This window comes from Emydura macquarii, unplaced genomic scaffold (assembly GCF_026122565.2).
Source record: "Emydura macquarii macquarii isolate MOO-44397 ecotype Brisbane River unplaced genomic scaffold, CSIRO-AGI_Emac_v2 contig_3671, whole genome shotgun sequence".
Lineage (NCBI taxonomy): Eukaryota > Metazoa > Chordata > Testudines > Chelidae > Emydura > Emydura macquarii.
Window position 1 is genome coordinate 3,898,524 of NW_027133808.1, and position 19,635 is coordinate 3,918,158.

General features: G+C 42.8%; 1 protein-coding gene across 1 annotated transcript; it reads left to right on the forward strand.

Annotated features, from left to right (window-relative positions):
- Positions 1-3,375: 3,375 nt before the first annotated feature.
- On the forward strand, positions 3,376-19,361 carry SLC10A2 (solute carrier family 10 member 2). Its single transcript, XM_067536796.1, has 6 exons — positions 3,376-3,882; positions 10,151-10,269; positions 11,404-11,492; positions 13,941-14,116; positions 17,142-17,299; positions 19,091-19,361. The coding sequence occupies exons 1-6, from the start codon at positions 3,488-3,490 to the stop codon at positions 19,225-19,227; spliced, it is 1,074 nt and encodes a 357-aa protein (XP_067392897.1). The 5' UTR covers positions 3,376-3,487; the 3' UTR covers positions 19,228-19,361.
- Positions 19,362-19,635: the final 274 nt, after the last annotated feature.

The window sequence follows — 19,635 nt, forward strand, 5'->3', positions numbered from 1 at the left end:
TTTCTAAAGCCCATAGGAAAAGCTGGGTGAAATTTTTTTGACAGTACTGGAAGTCAGGAGATTTGTGCGCTATTTCCAGCTTTTCTGTTGCCCACGTGTATGACCTAGGGAAGTCACTTAACATCTCTGTAAGCGTTTCTGGTTCCGCGGGAGGCCACAGCGGCTTCCTACAAACAGGGAATAGCTCGCGTTTGGCGAGTGAGTTGTCCTACTAGTCCGCCCTTAGGCAGGGTGAGCAGCAGTTACTCGCTCCGGCCCTCAGTCAGGGCGGGCGAGCAAAGAGTCAGTGGCTCCAACCCCTAGGCAGGGTGAGCAGAGGCAGATCGCTCAGGCCCTCAGGCAGGGCGAGCGAACCAGGAGTCAGTGGTTCCAACCCTTAGGCAGGGTGAGCAGAGGCAGATCGCTCAGGCCCTTAGGCAGGGCGAGCGAACAAGGAGTCAGTTGCTCCAACCCCTAGGCAGGGTGAGCAGAGGATCGCTCAGGCCCTTAGGCAGGGCGAGCGAACAAGGAGTCAGTTGCTCCAACCCCTAGGCAGGGTGAGCAGAGGATGCAACAGCTTCCGGCGGGGTCAGGAGAGCAATTCTCCTGGGGTGGCTAGGGCAAAGGGGGAAGGGGAGGGGGACGCAGGCCCACCCGTCTCCACTGCGTCCCAGCCCAGGGCCCTAGTAGTGGCAGAAGCGGCTGCCACTGTGCCGGCAGGGCTCCCGCCGCAACACACCGGCTATAAGGCGGCTTCAGCCACAGGCCGTGGCTGTCCCTGGGCTACTTCCTCCCCACTGACCCTAGTACCTGCCTCCTCCGTGCCACGAAGGTGGTCCTCCAGGGGTAGCGCCGTCAGTCCTTCCTCATCGACCGGGGGTAAGGCGGGGAGCTCCTCTTCAGGGGGCAGCTCCTCAAGGTTGTTGGATGCGGGGAGCGGCTCAGCCTCGGGCAGCTCCTCCAAGTCCAGCCCCGCTGTAGGGAGGGGCTCGGCGGCCGGCAGTTCCTCCAGATCTAGCCCAGCCTCCGGGGGTGCCCGCCACTCGGGCCGCTCTGGGGTCTCGGCCCAGTCTGGCGGCTCCAGCATACAGCCCCAGGCTCAGGGTCGGGGTAACTCGGCCCAGTCGTCCTGGCCGGGTTGCCTAGTCCAGCTTCTCGAGGGCCCTATCCAATCCCCGGGCCCAGGTGGGGCCGGGGTTCTTCGTCGGCGGTTAGGCTCTGGCCTAGGCCTCTGCTGGCGGGGCAGCACGTCCGCCTCTGGCAGCAGTCTGCCCTCTACTGAGCTCAGGGGCCAGGCTTTTGTACTTCCCCTTCCTGTTGGGGCTCCGCCCTGTGGCAGCCAATTGGCCTGGCCGGGTTGTCCTATCCCGGCCCGGGCCCTTTGTTGCCGGGCAGACTCCAGGGCAGGGGGTGAGTTAAGCCAATCAGAGCGCGGGCGTCCTTCCTCAGGCTCTGGTTCCACGGGCGGCCACAGCGGCTTCCTACAATCTCTTTGAGCTGGATATTGTTACCTTCTGTTGTAGATGGGGAAACTGATAACCTCTCTGTGTATGAGATTTAATACATTCATGTTTGTGAGGCTATGATAAGTATCGTACAAAAATCTATACATAAATACAATTAAAAATAGAAGTATCACAAAGAGATAAAAGGGAACCAGATTCCAGGCTAGGGACGAGGGGAGTTGAGACATGCCACAGGTGGCTAGTGAGCCAAGAGCCATGTGGAGCTCTTTAAAATAAAAGGTGTGCTATATTTTTGCCACACTGTACAGCGGTAGAAACAAGGCTCAATCCTGCAGTTCATCCAAGCAATCCAACTGAAGTCACTCCTCACATGAGGAAAGCATGCAAATCTGGACCCTAAGAAGCTAACATTTATCTTATAGTAATAGTTATCTGAGCATTTATTTTTTTTATAGATTTAATCATAAAAAGAAAACACACACCTACCCTGGGCTCTCAGTGCCTTTGATATCACATGAGAAACACTGACTCATGATGGAATCTCTCCCATTGTGCCATGCAAATTCATTGCAATGAGCAGTACAATGTGATAAATGCTTAAGGCCTTCATCCAGCAAATCACTGTGGGACTACTCACGTGACTACAATTATTATTAAAATTTATTATCTGTATTACAGCACCTAGGAGCCCTAGTCATGGATGAGGGTCCCATTACACCAGACATTGTGCAAACAGAGTAAAAAGATGATCCCTATTCCTAAGAGCGTACAGTCTCCGTAAGAGGGCGAGGAGATGCAGATCCCTGTGAATGATGGGGGAGAGTGACTGAAGTGGGAGTGAAGGGAGATACTGTGGTGGGGAAGCTGGCTACAGGCTGGGAAGAAGTATGTTGGGGTTTCCTCCCTGGCCCATTCCAGACCCTCCACATCCCCCTCCCTCACCTAATCTTGGACCCCCTATGAGCCACTCCAGCCTCTCTGCGTCCCACACCTGCTATCACCTCCATACCCACCCCTAGGTGTGCACAAGTTTATACAGGGGCAGAGCCACCACAATATTCCCCTTGTGAGGGTGCTATCCCACCCTCAACCCCTGCTCTAACCTAAGAATAAAACAAGAAACTACAGCCAGATGAGTGAGTACAAGGAACCAATGAGTATGCACAAGAGTATTTGCACCATCAGGGCCTTCATTGCTGAGTTTTATTTGAACAAAATTTTTAGTCCCTACTTCTGCACAGATGGACTGACCCCTGAATCCACGCACAGCTTCACTGATTTTGTTTGCACTGGGTGCAGAGCCCTGCCCACAACATTCCTAGTGCAGGATAAGGGCTTTAGTTTATTCCGGTGTTCGTTTCTGCATAGCTGCTACAGAACCTATTGAAAGGATGGGCATTTCATATGCGAGGTTCCAGTGATGATAGTCGTACACACACACCGTACTCGTTATTGTTAAAGCAATCCCCCACATTCCCCCCAAACACAGCTTTGTGAAGATTGCAGCAACAGTTCCATGCATGGGCCCCAAACCTGCAGTTTCTTATACGTAGGAGGATTGCTATGCCATTGCAGAACCCCACTGCCTTCAAACGGGCTCTGTACAGGGGTGACAGTCAAACCTCATGCAAGTGATGGAAAGATCGGAATCTTGGCTTTCTATCACCCCCGTGAATCTCACTTTGTATTAAAGCTATTTAACAAACCCAGCTCATACTTTTAAATATTAACATGATTGCTCTGCTGTGTGGAACTGTACACTATTGCATAAATAAATGATTAATTAAAAGTTTGCTGCTTCAATAAGATAGCACCAACTATATACACCCTGTGACTCAGCACTGTACCAGCCCCTACACTCTTAGAAACTGAGTTCAAGTATTTATTGCTCTTTATTGCCTCTCGTGTAATTTAAAAAGAGCAACCAAGAGGAGAGCATTTACAGAGGGCTTAAAAGTTTGACTTGGATGAACTGAGAATTTCTTTATTTTAAAACGCAGCAGTAGTGACTTCCAGAGAAATTTAACTTTGGCGACTTTGAGATGACGACAGCAAACTCCAGCACAAATATTTCATACTGTTCTGCAAATGCCACCATTTGCGATGGCACTTCATGTGTGTTACCTGATGACAACTTTAACAAAACTTTGAATGTAATTTTAAGTACCGTCCTAACAGTCTTGTTGGCATTGGTGATGTTCTCCATGGGCTGCAATGTGGACATAAAAAAATTTTGGGGACACATAAAAAGGCCATGGGGCATATTTGTGGGCTTCCTCTGTCAGTTTGGAATTATGCCTTTGACAGGCTTCGTGCTATCAGTCATCTTTAATATACATCCTGTTCAAGCTGTTGCAGTGCTGATCATGGGATGTTGTCCAGGTGGAACATCTTCCAACATTCTAGCATATTGGGTAGATGGTGACATGGACCTAAGGTAAGAGTATTACTTCTCTGAATTACTTCTCTTTTCTTTCTTTAAATTAATCTCTTTGAATCAGAAAGGCAAGATGGGTCAGTGGCTATCGCAGTAGCTTAAGATTTGGGAAACCCAGGTTCAGTTTTCTTTGCCAGATTTTCTGTGTGACCTTGAGCAAGTCACTTAGCTTCTCTGAACCTCAGTTCCCCATCTGTAAAAACTAGGGTAATACTACTTCCATACCTGACAAGGGTATTGTGAGGATAAATACCTTAATGATTGTGAAGCCAGTTGAGATCTACTGATGAAAGCAAAGTATTATTCTTTACTACACTATGTACTTGTTCCATTCCAAGCACAACAGAGCCCCAACCTGATTGGCACTACTACAATAGAAATTCATAACAATTAACGTTATAAACAGAGGTCTATGAAGGGTTACAAAATAATCAATTGTTGTTCTAATGTCTCATTAAAGAAAAATATTTATCAACCTACGTGTTCTTCACAAGTTTAGCCATTGTGAAGTTTATATCCAGGGTCCAAATTCATTTGTAACATATGTTTCTGGCACATATGCAGTTTTCAAAGAGTGTTTTATAGGATATAAGCTACAGCCTACCCACTGCTTGCCATGAAAAAGCTTTTGTGAATGTGATGATCTCAGTGGCAAGTCACTTGGCTGCAACTTCAGGATGCTGAGAAGTCAGAAATTGTGATGTGTCAGGCAGCTGGTGTCTGCAGACATCAAATGCGTGCTCAAGGTGAACGTGGCTCTTGATGCAAATCCCAGGATGCTTATATTTTCCATCATTTAGCTCTAACAGCCTTCAAAAAAGAGCAATTTTTAAAAAAGTGATTACCTTGTTCTAAAACAAAATAGTTTCTCTACTTCCCACAGAGTAACATAAATTACAGCATTTGTCCACTTCATATGCCAGTCTGAACTAGTTATGGAAAAACTAATAGAAGAAAGAAAGGGGCGCTAAGGTGCACAGATGAAGAATTTTAATATTTGTGGTTTTAATAAGACATTTTTTCCACACTGTGCAAATAATGAATTTCTTTGTAATATATAGGTGTTAGTGTAATGTGTTTTTTAATACAGTATGTAATCAACTCTGTTAATCACCAGCTTCCTTGCTATGGAGAGAAGACAGAAATATTATAAATTGCCAAATACTTTATTTCAGTAAAGCACAGATCTGGCAAAACCACAAAGGAAAGGAAATTCAGCGATAAGGCTGAAATTCTGTTTTGGAATCAATCCATTTTACCAGGGGAGAAATAGTGTATGTAGGGCCAAATCTTGCTCTCACCGACACGAGTGAGAATTCAAAAGAACTCAATTGAAGTCACTGGCATTAATCTGGATTTACATTGGTGTAAATAAGCACAGGATCTGGCCCTTAATATGTGAGAGGAACCGTCTATGACCCCTGCAACGGGAAAGATAAATGCCTACAAAGGGAGTATTCTTCAAGTAGAGACTTTAATCCTGAGACTACAATGGGACTTCAATCAGGTCCGTAGAGTATATCTACACTGCAAAAAAAAAAAAAAAAAACCACACACACACACACACACACACACACACACACACTCACACACACACTCACACACACACGCACACACACACACACACACACACACACACACACACACACACACACGGTACTGAGTCCACACTCCAATTTTTAGCTCTGCAGATTGAGTCCCATGAGCCCAAGTGGCTGACCCAGGCCAGCCGCAGGTCTTTTATTGCAGTGTAGACATACCCTCAGAGACCATAACTCAGGGCCCCGAGAATTCGGGTTCTGTAAAGTAGGGAACAACATAGGAATCCTCATGCTTGGTAGAATAATAACCACATGAAAGAAAATATTGTAGCCAGCATTGCATTGCAAAACCCTTCACATCATACCACACGAGTGGCTGCCTTTTAAATAGATGGTGTGGTCTGTGTAAACAAATAAAATACCAAGTGTGAAAGGGCCATTACACCCTGAAGCAAAACTTATAATGTAAGCCCATCACGAGTAGGGGGACAGAAATAAATCTCTATTCATGACATACTCATAGCGAGTTTATACCTTCCTCAGAAGATCACCCTTATTATGATTACTTTTTGTATTATCATAAGGCCTTGGTACCTCTGTCATAGACCAGGGCCCCACCATGCTAGGTATGCTGTAAAAACACTGAACAAAAAGATGATCCCTACTCCAAAGAGCTAACAGTCTAAGTATAAAGCAAGAGACAACAGATGGGTAAAGACAGCCACGGGTGTACAAACAAACAATGAGAACGTTGGTCAGCATGATAGAACACACCATTGAACACTCAGTGGCTTGTCAAGTTTTTTGTAGGCATAATGAAAAAGGAGAGTTTTAAGAAGGGTTTTGAAGGGAGATAATGAGGTCGCTTTGTGGATATTAACAGGAAACACCTCCCAAGCATGAAGGGCAGCATGGGAGAAGGCATGAAGGTACTTGTTTGAAAAGGTTACCAGTGGGCAATGGAGGCTGGCATCATGGGCTGATCAGAGGCTAGAGTGAATGTGAAATAAGTAGAAGGGGGATAGGCTGTGAAGAGTCTTGAAAGTGAAGACAACCAGCTCATGTTTGATGTGGAGGGATAACAAAGGGATTCACTGTGGTCAAAGCTACAGGCGAGGAAAATAAACTTTGCAGCAGCATTCCAGATATGACAAATGTAATCTTGACCTGCTCAAGACCAGGGAAAAGAATGTTGCAGTAATTGATACAAGAGATGATGAAAGCCTGGATGAGAGTTTTAGCTGCATGGTTGGATAAGAAAGGCCATATCTTAAAGGTGTAATGAAGAAAGAATCTGCAAGACGTAGACAGTCTGAATGTGAGTACCTAAAGAGAGGTCAAAGATGAGGCAGAGGTTACAGACCTTAGTGACAGGCAGGATGGTGGTATTGTCTGCAGTGAATGAGAAAGAAGGTAGGGGGAGGATTTGGAGGGAAGGATTAAGAGCTCTGGTTTAGCCATGTTTATCTTGAGCTGATGTCTAGAAACCCATAAGGAGATGTCAGAGACAGGCCAAAATAGTAGTTCAGATAGCACAAGACCAAGAAAGAGATAGAGATGTCACCGAAAGAGGTAAAGAGGATAGTTGTCACCATAAAGATGTTCAGTGAATTTGTGTTTGTGGATGAGATTACTCAGAGACAACACGCAGAAGGAGAAGAGAAGGAAACCAAGGACAGAGCCCTGTGGAACCCCCACAAAAAGCTAGAGCGAGTATGAGGAGGATCCTCTGAAGGACATGCCAAAAGACCGATTAAAGAGAGAAGAGAACCAAGAGAAGAAAGTCACTGAAGCCAAAGGAGGGCAAGATTTCAAGAAATGCATGGTTGACTGCATCAAAGGCAGCTGATACATGGATTAGGCTGGAATACTTGTTCTGAGCTTTAACTAGGAAAAGGATATTAGAGACTTCCATGAGAGTAGTTTTAGTTGAGTGCAAGGGGAAGAAGCTGGACTGGAGAGGGTCGAGAAAGGAACTGGAGGAGAGGAATTCCAGACAATGATTATAAACAGTTTCAATGAGCTTAAAGTTGAAAGTGAGATGGGGTGATCGTTGGAGAGGCATGAGCAGGCTTTTTAAGATGGGAAAGATTAAAGCATGCTTGTATCATGAGGCAAAAGAACCAAAGGAGGGAGATGTTAGGGAGAAAAGTAAAGCAGGGGATGAGAATGGGCATGAGGGAGGTCAGGAGATGGAATGGGGTCACTGGCCCTTTAGTCTACAGAAAGAAAACCCCCTTTTGGTGGAGATATTCCTCCTCTTCTAGTGGAGGCAGAGAAGGGACAGACTTTGAGGAAGAGGGGGTTGGCCAAAGAAAAGGGGAACCCATATAATCCCCTGCAATAAATCCAAAGATCCAAGTCCATCTTTTACATGGAACCCTCCAACTGGAGCCTCTGGATAGCCACATCTAAGGGGCTAAGGTGAAGGGCCAGAATCAATGTGAAAGCATAGAGCTTCCACGCTGATGATCCTGGTCTCATATGGATCCCCCAGATTTAGAGGAAGGCCTTGTGGCCTATTCTGTCTGGCCAAACCCCACAATGGCAGTGTCAGGGACAGATTCAGATTTCTTTCCTAGTGTTCTTATCTATGGATGTTACCACAGGAGGGGGAATTTAGGCCCAGGCCTTTATTTACATTGCCCAAATGCCTGGAATTCTCTGTGTTATCCAGCTACCTTTTCCCTCTACATCTTCACCCCAATGGCAGACACACTTCAGGCCTATCAACACTAGTCCTCCCCACACTGCAGTGTTGACTGATTAAATAATTGAATGTCTTAAACAGAAAACAGCAATGTCTAAAGCCTTCAGATTTAAAAATAGGAAGACCCATGAACAAATAAAGAAGCAACAATTTCATGCCATGCTTCACTATTCAGTTACACTGCTTTTCACTGAACCCAGCCTCCATCCCTTGGACTCGATCCTGCAATGTGATGAAGATGGTAGACCCCTGACACCTGTCTGGAGCCCCAAAACTTCAATAGGGGCCTGGGAGGACACAGGAGTCCACCCTTAAAGACCCCATTCTTCCAAAATGATGTGTGTTTGCACATTGGCTATTTAGGGCCTGATCCAAAGCCCACTCAAATCAAAGGGAGGCTTTAGATCAAGCCCCCAGATTATGAACTTTTGGGGACAAGAAGTTGGGTTCTTTACAAGGCAGAAGTCAATCCAAAGCACTCTGTAGGTACTATATACATACATAAATAATATTCTGGAAATTCCTGTGTACTCCATGGATGGTATATTTTTAAATTTGTCTAAGTACCTTTTTACCAGAAACTGTCATAGTCTACCAAGTAACAAATTAATGTCCATTTTAATAATGAATTAAAGACAGTACACCATTATCAGCTGAGGTGTGTCTCAGCTACCACTGATTCTATGGGGGCCCTTTCTGATTTTTTTCTTATTTTTAGTATATAAAAACATACCTTACACTAATATTAACCAGGAAAAAGATTTAAAGTTGAGCCAACCCTCCAGGCTGACATTTTTTTACTTAATTTCTCTTTGCACCCGGATACTGAAGAGATCAAGTGACTGGATCTGATCTATTATATGGTATTATATAGAGATATTATACATCATCTGGGCAGAGAGTCCAGGGTTCTATTCCCAGTTCTGCTATAGCCAGCAGTTTGACTTTGGGGGGAAAAAAATCACTTCATTTCTCTCATGTCCCTTTCTGTAAAATGGGGCTAATACTGCTTACCTCCTTTATAAAGAGATTTGGGAGCTACTGATGAACAGCTGTATATTACTACTATTGGTAAACAAGCTGCAATAGCAAGTGTAAGGAGCCAAATCAAGGTTCCCCAGATAAAGACAATTGGACATAAGGTTTAAGGGAAACAAAAGGGAAAACAGGTTCATTCTAATTAGGACCTTACAAATAGTCAGTTCCAGCACAATCTCCAACTAAGAGCCAGATTCTATAGTACTTTATCCCACGAGTAATCTTATTGATTTAGTGACTCTAATGTGACTAAGGGTGGCAGGATCTGGGCTGAAGAGGGGAGTACATAAAGCTTATCAGGTTTCTCTGCTCCCATCTCCTCCATGGGCTTAATGCAGCGTGAATCCCCATCAAATAATCTCCTGGTCAGCTAACAATACCCTTTAGCTCTCCTATGCTACTTCTGCACTATAGGCTATGGGAGGTCTGGTTCCTACCTCATGTCCAAGTACTTGCACTAGCTTGAGGAGAGCCAGCACAAATATAAATATTGCTGTAGCCACAGTAGCATGGACAGCAGCGGCACAACTTAGCCATGCCACATATGTGCCCACAGAGTTCAAGCAGGTTGGTACTCAGCACAGCTAAGCCGTGCCACCATGGCCCATACTACTGCAGCTAGACTGCTATATATACACACTCAGACTAGCTCAATCAGAGCTAGCACAAGTGTGCGTACACAAGTTAGGAATCACACCCCTTGCTCATAGTGTCGACGACGCCCTAGGCACAACAGAATAATTTAATGTGAAGATTCCACCTTAACTTGAAATAGTTCACTTTTTTTCCCCCCCAAGTATAAGCTGGCATTCTAATATTTCTTCAATTTAGTTTTTTGTGAATTAATATGCAGGATAAATTGATTGTAGTCAGTAGCATTTCTTTCACCATTTCTCATAAACAATTAAATTGTAATAAGACAATGGAAGACACTTGGAGAGCATGAGATGAACTATAACTTTTGCCAATTTCCTTGCAGTGTCAGTATGACAACATGTTCAACACTGCTTGCACTGGGAATGATGCCACTGTGTCTCTTTGTGTATACCAAAACGTGGACAGAAACAGACTCCATCGTAATCCCCTATGACAGTATAGGTGAGTTAAATCAATGTTCTCTCTTTCATCTTTCTCCTTTTGGTAGCAATTCTCTTTTTACCAGCAGCCTGCAATGTCTATTCCAACAAAGACCAGGGCACTTAGCACCTTGCAGGATAGAGCCCTACAGCCATTATAAAAATAGTACAGATATTTACCATAGGGTAACAAATATTTATATCCTTTGTGGAAATGTTGGAAGGATATAGAGAAACAGATCTAGAGATGTGCCGTACCTTTGGGGAAATATCTAGTGTCATTTTTGTAATGGCTGTAGGGCACAGTCTTGCAAGGTGCTGAGCGCTATGGTCCTGATCCAGCAATGCACTTAAGCACTTCAATTTAAATAGGGTTGCAAACCTGAAACCTAAAACAGTTGCCAATGGGCACCCCCATCAGTGGAACTTGCGGTTTAGTTTGACTCAACACAGGAAACCTCACCTGGCCAGAGAAAAAGATTGACAGCTGATAGTTTAAGATTAATGGGATTATTTTAGGACTAAGCAGTTAAGGCTCACTAGTTTAAGTTCCAGAATCTGTTCCCTACACACCAGTGCAGACACCTTCATACACGTAATTTTCAGTTCCAAAAAAAGAATCATGTGAACCATTTGTGTTCTTAAGATCAGTATTGGGAAAAATGTCCACAACACAAGAAGCTCTAAGATGGTTGCTGCTGTGGTACAGTAGAAACACCTGCAGGCAAAATGAATGTTTAGTATTATAGAAAACAAATGTTAAACCATACTAAAATTGCTGTATGCTTTTTTACCCTGCTAGGTGTATATGTAACTACAAATTACCTCAAAAACAACGAGAGTTCTGTAGCACTTTAAAGACTAACAAATTTAATATTTGTTAGTCTTTAAAGTGCTACAGAACTCTCGTTGTTTTTGCTGTATACAGACTAACATGGCTACCCCTCTGGAACTATTCTACAATTACCTCAGAAAGTTTCCAAAGATAGTACAATTTCATAGTAATGTAAAGCATAAGTGTGGGAGTGTGTATGGATGTATGTGTAACTAGAAATTTACCTACAGAAGCCTGCTATGTAAACATATTCTCTCTGTTCAGTGTCTGTTTTCTTATCTTGACTGTTCTCTGTTAAATGTTATTTGTTCTTATTTTCAGGCATTTCATTGGTAGCCCTTGTAATTCCTGTTTCATTTGGAATATACATTAATCACAAATGGCCCAAGAAAGCTAAAATTATACTTAAGGTAAGATATGAAACTTTCATATACTGATTGGAACCATTGCTCGTTGTGGGCCAGGTTATGGCTTCAATGGGGCTACTCAAACAGTATGTTTCTACTCACAACAAAGAAGAATATCAGTAACTAACTTCATGATAGCAGTAAGTTTCCCATCTAGCAACATGTTGCTTTCATCCTGTACAAATGTGTGTGTGTTGCATACACCATTATAAATCACCATCGTTCAGTGATTTCGTATGTGACATTTGGTATTAATTGAAATGGAATGCTTACGGACCTTATCCTACAAGGTTCTCATTGCTTCTGAGATGCTGAGTACCCTCAACTCCCACTGACTGTCATTAATTAGTATACATCTTTTCTCATTAAAATAATCTTTTGGTGAATATTTATTCCCCTTAATAACTGTCATCCTTTCAGCTCAATGTTACATTTCTCTTTATGTCAAATTTATTTTCTTAATATATTCATGTGCTGTATTGTATTTCAAAATCAACTCACAGCTTTCTTATAAACTTGGACACTGTCAAGTCTTTTGGATCCAAAAATGTAACATTGGATTCTCCATACACACTCCACCTATTAAGTCCTGTTAACGGAAAACTGCTTATTAAAACTGGTAGTTTTCTTTTTAAAACATATCTTTGTAGCAATAAATGTTTATGTGTAGGATGTAAACATTTCTGAAACTTCCAAACAGAAGGTGCAGTATGATCAGGCCCATGGACAGCAATTCCACATCCCAGGGCAGAACAGTCAATGACCCCCCTACAAAGGGATGGCTGAGATCTGAGTGGGCTTCCACCAGAAGTTTTTACTTATTTATTTTGCTTAATGCAGGTTCCCGGGCAGCTGAGGTGGCGGTATCTGCTACTCAGCTTCCGGGGTCCCTTGGACTCCCCAGGGAGATTATTGATGAACCCGGAAAGCTGAGTAGCAGATACCACCTCGTCAATCACCTGGGAACCTGCATGGTTCATAATAAATAAGCTCAGCTCAGGGGAGGGGCAGAAAGCACGAGTGGAGGGGGCCTCACGGAAAGGGGTTGTGTGAAGGAGAGAAGGATATGTATCTATCTTCCCATCCACCTGGGCCCTTTTAAACCCTTCACCATCAGCAGGCCTGAGTAAATGGTACACATTCACAGTTTGCTTTGTGTAGGCCAATGAAAGGTCAAATAAAGATCAAGAGCCAGATGAAGGAGACATAGCTGACAAGGTTTGGGTTAAAATAATAGGAAATAGGGGAAGGGCACAACTAGAATTTACTAGAATAAAATCAAAGCAGATTTGCACATCCTGTCACATTTATCTACCCTAGAATAATCTGGTTATTAGCTTAACTGAAACAAGAACATTCACATCAACTCACTATTCTTGTAGGCGTGGGCCAAAGTCCGTTGAAATCAGTCTTTCCATTGAATCCAAAAGAAGCAGGGTCAGCCCCATAGTTTCTTTGGGTGACTAATTAGCTCCACCTGAGTCCAGCCACATAACCCTAGTCATTCTCTGACAGTGTATGCCATCAGGGTAGACACCTGGGTTAGATGTTCTCCTCAGGAAGAGAGTTAGCTTTTTCTCTGCCAAACACAGGATGGGATCTCCACACATCCCATCACCTAAATTAAGTGCTCAGCACTAAAAAAAGTAAGTAAAGAAAAAAAATGTTGCAAATACACATCAAAAAACAATAATTCCTTTGGAGACTACTGCAGTAAGAATTTAAAGTTGTGTTAAAATTTTGACCCAAAGTATTTCCTGGTGTCCCCTCACATTACTTTTATTGTAAACTGCAGATCTTGTCCCAATGCCTTGTTTTTAGTATATCTTGGGGTAATGAGGTTCAGAAACCCCATACTGAGCGTAGCCAGAAGGGAGAGGAGAGTCCTCCACACTAACAGGAAACCAGGCTAACCCATATCCAGCACAGCTGCCAGAACCCTCAATCATGGAAGCATACACCTACAGTAAGGAAAACAAGCCTAGCTATACAGGAAGCAGAACAGAGTGAGAGACAGCATGAGAGAGATGGAGGCAGAAAGGCCTGGGATGGTGGAGGGAGTAACAGCTCCATGCATGCTGCTTCTACGAAACATACAGGAAAATAAAGGAAGACTGCAAGCCAGGGAGTTCAGGGGCTGATTGACTCATTTTAGGTTAAATTGATGGACTGGGCTAATTTGGAATGAATAGAGGCAAACCAGTTAGAAGAAAGCTAGGACCTCCAGAGACGCTGGCCCTAGAGCAATGGATACTTGGCTTTTTGAGTACTGGCAGCTAGCTTTCACCCTATCTAATGTGGTATTTGTGAACCCTGAGTTTTACATTTACAAGATACTTCAGTGTGATTAAAAGAAAGATATGGTTAAATTATGGCTGGCCTACTTGCTTTAACCTAGGTTTCCTTAAAAAAAAAAGAAAACCTTCTCCCTCTCTCTCCCCCCCTCTTCAGATTGGTTCAATTACTGGACTTGCTCTCATAGTGATCATAGCTGTGGTTGGAGGAATATTATACAAGGGATCCTGGACTATCTCCCCTCAACTGTGGATCGTTGGAACCATATTTCCAGCTGCTGGTTACTCTCTAGGTTTTCTTCTGGCTCGCATAGCTGGTCAGCCCTGGCACAGGTATAGCTTGTTCTGTGACTCAGCATGTGTAATTGTATGCTAGACATTTTTATTTAGTGATTAACCACTTACAAATGCCTAAGAACTAGTTATTTTACAGAGTCACAGCCCTCATCTTTATGTGTACATCAAAGTGAAGCTTTTGTTCTGAACACTTTTAGTTATGGTTGCTGGCTATTCTCTTGTTCCACAAAACTGTCAGTCTACTTACCTGTGTGTCTCCCAGACCCTGCCTACACCCCAACATGTGTACAGAAGAAACCTTCCTCAAAGTGGTTGGGAATAGGAGAGTGTTCCCTAAGAATCCCAGATGATGTTTGCCTGTTGTTTTAGTGAAGGGTGTCTTCCCCCACTTGCAACTTCCTTCCTCCTTCACAATAGGAGTCTTGTCGCTGTGACTAACCTCCAGCTGGGAGGGGTATATGGAGCTTCTTTCAGAGCTCTGTGTCTCCCTAAGGTTTGACAATCAGAAGCTACCACTGCATAGCAACCCCCTCCACACATGCATAAACATTCTCACGCTGCCTTCACTGTAACGCCGCCGTCAGCAAAGAGAATGACCCAGAGATTCTAAATTAGCTCTCCTGCCTCACAGGACAGAGCACGACTACAGGGTACAGTGGTAAGCAAGACAGAATAATAGAAGTATAGGGCTGGAAGGGACTTTGAGAAGTCTTCTAGTCTAGTCCCCTTATACTGAGGCAGAACTAAATATACCTAGACCATCTCTGATGGGTGTTTGACCAACCCGATCTTATAAACCTTCAAGGACAGGGATTTCACAACATCCCTTGGAAGCCTATTCCAGAACTTAACTACCCTTATAGTTTCCTACTAAATTTCCTACCATCTAACCTAAGTCTCCTTTGCTGCAGATTAAGCCCATTACTTCTTGTTTTACCCTCGAGGAACATGGAGAACAATTGATCACCATCCTCTTTATAACAGCCCTTAACATATTTGAAGACTGGGGGGTGGGGGAAGGACCTGATAAAAAGCAGTCTTTTCTCAAGACTAAAGATAGGTTTAAAAAAAAAAAAAAAAAAAAAAGTGGCTTTCCTCACAGGTTAGGTTTTCTAAACTATTGTTGCTCTCCTCTGTACTCTCTCCAATTTGTCCATCTCTTTCTTAAATTGGAACTCATAACTGGACACCATACTCTAGCAGAGGCCTCACTGGTGCTGAGCAGAGTAGAACAGTTACCTCCCATGAATGATTAGCCTTTCACAATAGCATCACATTGGTAACCCATATTCAATTGGTGATCCACTATAACCCCCACATCCTTTTCAGCAGTACTACCACCTAGCTAGTTATTCCCTATTTTGTAGTTGTGCATTTGATTTTTTTTCTTCCCAAGTGTAATGCTTTGCACTTATCTTAATGGAATTTCATCTTGTTGATGTCAGACCAATTCTCCAATTTGTCAAGGTCATTTTGAATTCTAATCCTGTCCTCTGAAGTGCTAGCAGCCTCTCCCAACTTGCTGCCATCTGCAGATTTTATAAGCACACTCTCCACTCCATTATCCAAGTCATTAATGAAAATATTGACTAGTACTGGACCCAAAACTGACCCCCATCAGTTCCCACTAGCTAAGTCCTCTCAGTTTGATAACAAATCATAACTATATTTTGAATCTGGTCAACCAACCAGTTTTTCATTCGCCTTATTATAATTTCTTCCAAGTTCCATTTGCATAGATTGCTTATGAGAATGTCATGTGGGCCTGCATCAAAAGCTTTACTAAAAATCAAGATATATTACAACTACAGCTTCCCCTCTGAGCCACTAAGCCAGTAACTGTGTCAAAGAAGGACATTAGGTTGGTTCAGCATGATTTGTTCTTCACAAATCCATGCTGGCTATTCCTTGTAACCTTGTTATCCTCTAGGTGCTTACAAAAGGAGTGTTTAACAAATTATTCTAGTATCATTCAGGTATCAAACTTAGGCCAACTGGTCTATAATTACCTGCATCCCCTTTTTAAAGATGTTTGTCCTATTCGTTCCAACCCTCTGGGACCTCACCTGTCTCCCATGAGCTCTCAAAGATAATCACTAATGGTTCTGAAATTGCTTCAGCTAGATCCTTAAGTACTCTAGGAATTTCCATCAGGCTCTGCTGACTTGAATACATTTAACTTATTTAAATATTCTTTAACCTGTTCTTTCCCTGTTTTGGCTTCCATTCTTTCCCCCAGGGTGTTAATATTAATTGTTTTAAGCACCTGGTCAGAATTAACTGTTTAGTGAAAACTGAAGCAAAATAGGTATTAAACACCTCAGCCTCCTTGATGTCATCATTTATTAGCTCTTTCCCTGTTAAGCAGAGGAACTATACTTTCCTTCAGCTTTCTCTTGTTCCTCATGCATTTATAGAGCTGCTTCTTATTGCCTTTTATGTCCCTTGCTAGATGTAACTCATTTTTGCCTTAGCCTTTCTGATTGTCTCTACATTCTTGTGCTGTTCTTTTGTTTGCAACCTTAGACATTCGTCCATATTTCCACTTTTTGTAGGTTATACCTCTGCTAACAGTATGTCAATTTCCCTCATCACACCCTTGTGGCTATGTCATACACTCTTCCACTATTAGATCAATCTATGCTATGTCATTTGCAAACTTTGCAAATAAGTTTGACATGTCATAACCTGTGGGTCATGAACAGCTTGATCCAAAGCCCCTGGAATCCCTAGACAGACTCCCATTGATTTCAGTGGGCATACAATCGTACCATAAATTCACTGGACAATTTGCCAAGGGTGGTCAATGAGTTATCATCAAGTGAAAGGTGTTGAGAAAAAAATCCTTTATTTCTACAAAGATCCCTGTAGAATTGTGAAATGGGTCCCTTCCAATGCACACATTTGATTGAGTTGTGAGAGTGGATTATGTGAACTAGACTGTTCTTTTCTGCCCTGATATCTGTGATTGTATGTCTCTTACATTCATTTGTATTCCTTCAAAGTACATTAGCCCAGTAGGATACTATCTAATTTTTTTCTTTTTCATCATTCCCTTTAGATGTCGTACAGTAGCTCTGGAAACAGGGATGCAAAACACTCAACTGTGTACAACTATAGTGCAGCTCTCCTTCACCCCTGAACAGCTTGCACTGATGTTTACTTTTCCGCTCATCTACAGTATTTTCCAGCTAGCGTTTGCTGTAATATTTGTAGGAGGTAAGACATCTATCTTCTACTATACTAAAAGCTTTATTATTAATATTTTTTATTCCTGGGTGCCCAGAGACAATAAGAATGGACAATTTGGAATACAAAAAATACAATGAAGTATTAAGTGATAATCCAAATAATGTGTCCCCATTGTGCTCGGCACTGTACAAAAGATAGGAGACATGGGCTTCAATTCTGCATTCTGGCTGGCCCCTTTACCGCAGCATAAAGGAGCCCTAAACTCATCTAGAATTGGCCATTTGGGAATGCCCCTATCTTAGAAGGGTCTCCTGTAAGGCATGCAAAGGGTATGGCCAGGGAAGAAAGGAGGTACACAAAGGACAGAGCAGATGTGGCTGTGCATTCCAACTATTCTGAGCAGTTCCAAAAAGCCATACAGGACCAGCACAGCATGAGCTACAGCAGCTACATTATGAAAGATGTTTTAGGGGATAGGGTGCTGAACTGGAACACAAATAACCTGCATTCAGTTTCTGGCTCAGCTACAGATTTTCTGCCTGACCTTGGGACCACACAATCTTGTCTGTGCCTCAGTTCCCCCATCTGTGAAATGGGAATAATACTTGATAGGGATGTTGTAAGAGTAAAATCCATTAGTGATTCCAAGGTACACGATAGTGTGGTGATGAGGCCATAGATAGATGCCCTCCCTTTAGTGTAACTAAAGGAAGAGTCTCATCTCTCCTCTTACCTCGTTACACCACATAAATAGGCAAGAGCAGCATAAGCTTGCCTAAAAAGGGGAGCAGGCAGTGTGACCTCATGGATAGAGCACTAACCTGGGAGTCAGGAGCCCTAGGTTCTATGCCTGATTCTGCTAGTCACCTGCTGATCTTGAGTAAGTCACTTCACAGCTTTGTGCCTCTGTTTCCACAGCTGGCAAATGGGGATAATGATACTAATCTTTTAAAGCAGTTTGAGAGCTGATTATAGCTGATTATGGTTATTTTGAGCTCTCAAAATATAATAGATGGTGGTGGCAGTATTATTATTATTATTAATAAAAGTCCCAGTTCTATCCAGGGGAAGATACCGCCAACACAGACATTATGAAAGGCAACCATAAGGCCGCCTCCTCAGTAACTCCCCACAAGCTCTGGTGTAGGTGACATGAGTGCAGCATGCAGTACTGCAGAGATTCCAGGCCAAGCTGTAGCCTACAAGTCAGGTTAGGGAAGCTGCCAGAGATTAGGCTGCCGGGCCCCCTCAGGTTTCACCAGGGACCCCTCCAACTTTTGGAACACCCTACAATTGGAAAGGCAGAAAGTTGACAATGCCACCTTAGCCACTGTCCCCTTCCACTGCAAGTTCTGTGCTGTACCTCAAAGAGGCACAGCACAGAATCTCACACTCTCCTGCCCGCCCCCAATCCAAGAGGTAAAAAAAAGTGTTGCTTAGCTATTTTTACCACACTGTCTCGGTTCCTGGGCCAAGTACAGTCCAGTCAGAACTGAGAATTGAGGCCATCGGCCTTGCCTGAAGAAGCCAACACTCTAAATTAAACAATACAATTAAAGCCTATCATTCACTGAATGATCAGAAGATAGTCAAATTCCCAATGCAGAGCAAATATTTTTATTTCAAATACTTTTTTTCCAAGATAGATTACCGTTGAAAGATTTCTGTTTAAAAAGCTATGTTAAACATTAAACAGTAGCTGGATCTACCTTTCTTAATATGAGGATAGTAAATGCCTTACAGCACCATCTTACAGCAGTAGCTTCTGCAGCTTATTATAATTTCTGCCTTTATTGTAACATACATATTGATTCCTAGCCTACTACGGGCACAAAAGATGCTGTGGCGCAACAAAGACAGACTTAACAGAAAAAGATGAAAATGAATCGATACCAGAAACATACGCCCAGATGAATGGAGGATTTACATCAAATGAAAAAAGTACAAAAACATGAACCACACGATCGCCTCCCGACATTGGGTAAAAGAGTTTTGCAGTGCTTGGTGAAGAGTTTCTTTGTGGTTTTCTGTTTTAATTTTTAAATGAAGCTTGTACCACCAGGATCAAATCTAGTTATGACTCTAATTTCCTACAATATTTAATGTTCCATAACTGTCCATTTGAGAAAGGAAGAAAGGGTTAACCTAGAGGAAAGTTGGGCAAAATTTTTCAGCAACAGGCTTTTTCCTCCCACCAATGTAAAAACGAAAGAACAATCCAAAGAACAAATAATTAGACAATGTTTCATTTAGGTCAACATGAACAGTCAAAAGCATTGTATTGAAATAATTGAGTGCTATTATCAAAATACACAATCTGTTGTTTTTAATCTGACAGATTTGCTGTTTATCACAATAGGCAG

Bases quoted from the DNA above. Each gene is read 5' to 3' on its own strand.
- SLC10A2 (XM_067536796.1), top strand. From the start codon at position 3,488: ATGACGACAGCAAACTCCAGCACAAATATTTCATACTGTTCTGCAAAT. The intron at 10,270-11,403 runs GTGAGTTAAATC...TCTTATTTTCAG, and splicing joins AATCCCCTATGACAGTATAG to GCATTTCATTGGTAGCCCTT. The intron at 11,493-13,940 runs GTAAGATATGAA...CCCCCTCTTCAG, and splicing joins AAGCTAAAATTATACTTAAG to ATTGGTTCAATTACTGGACT.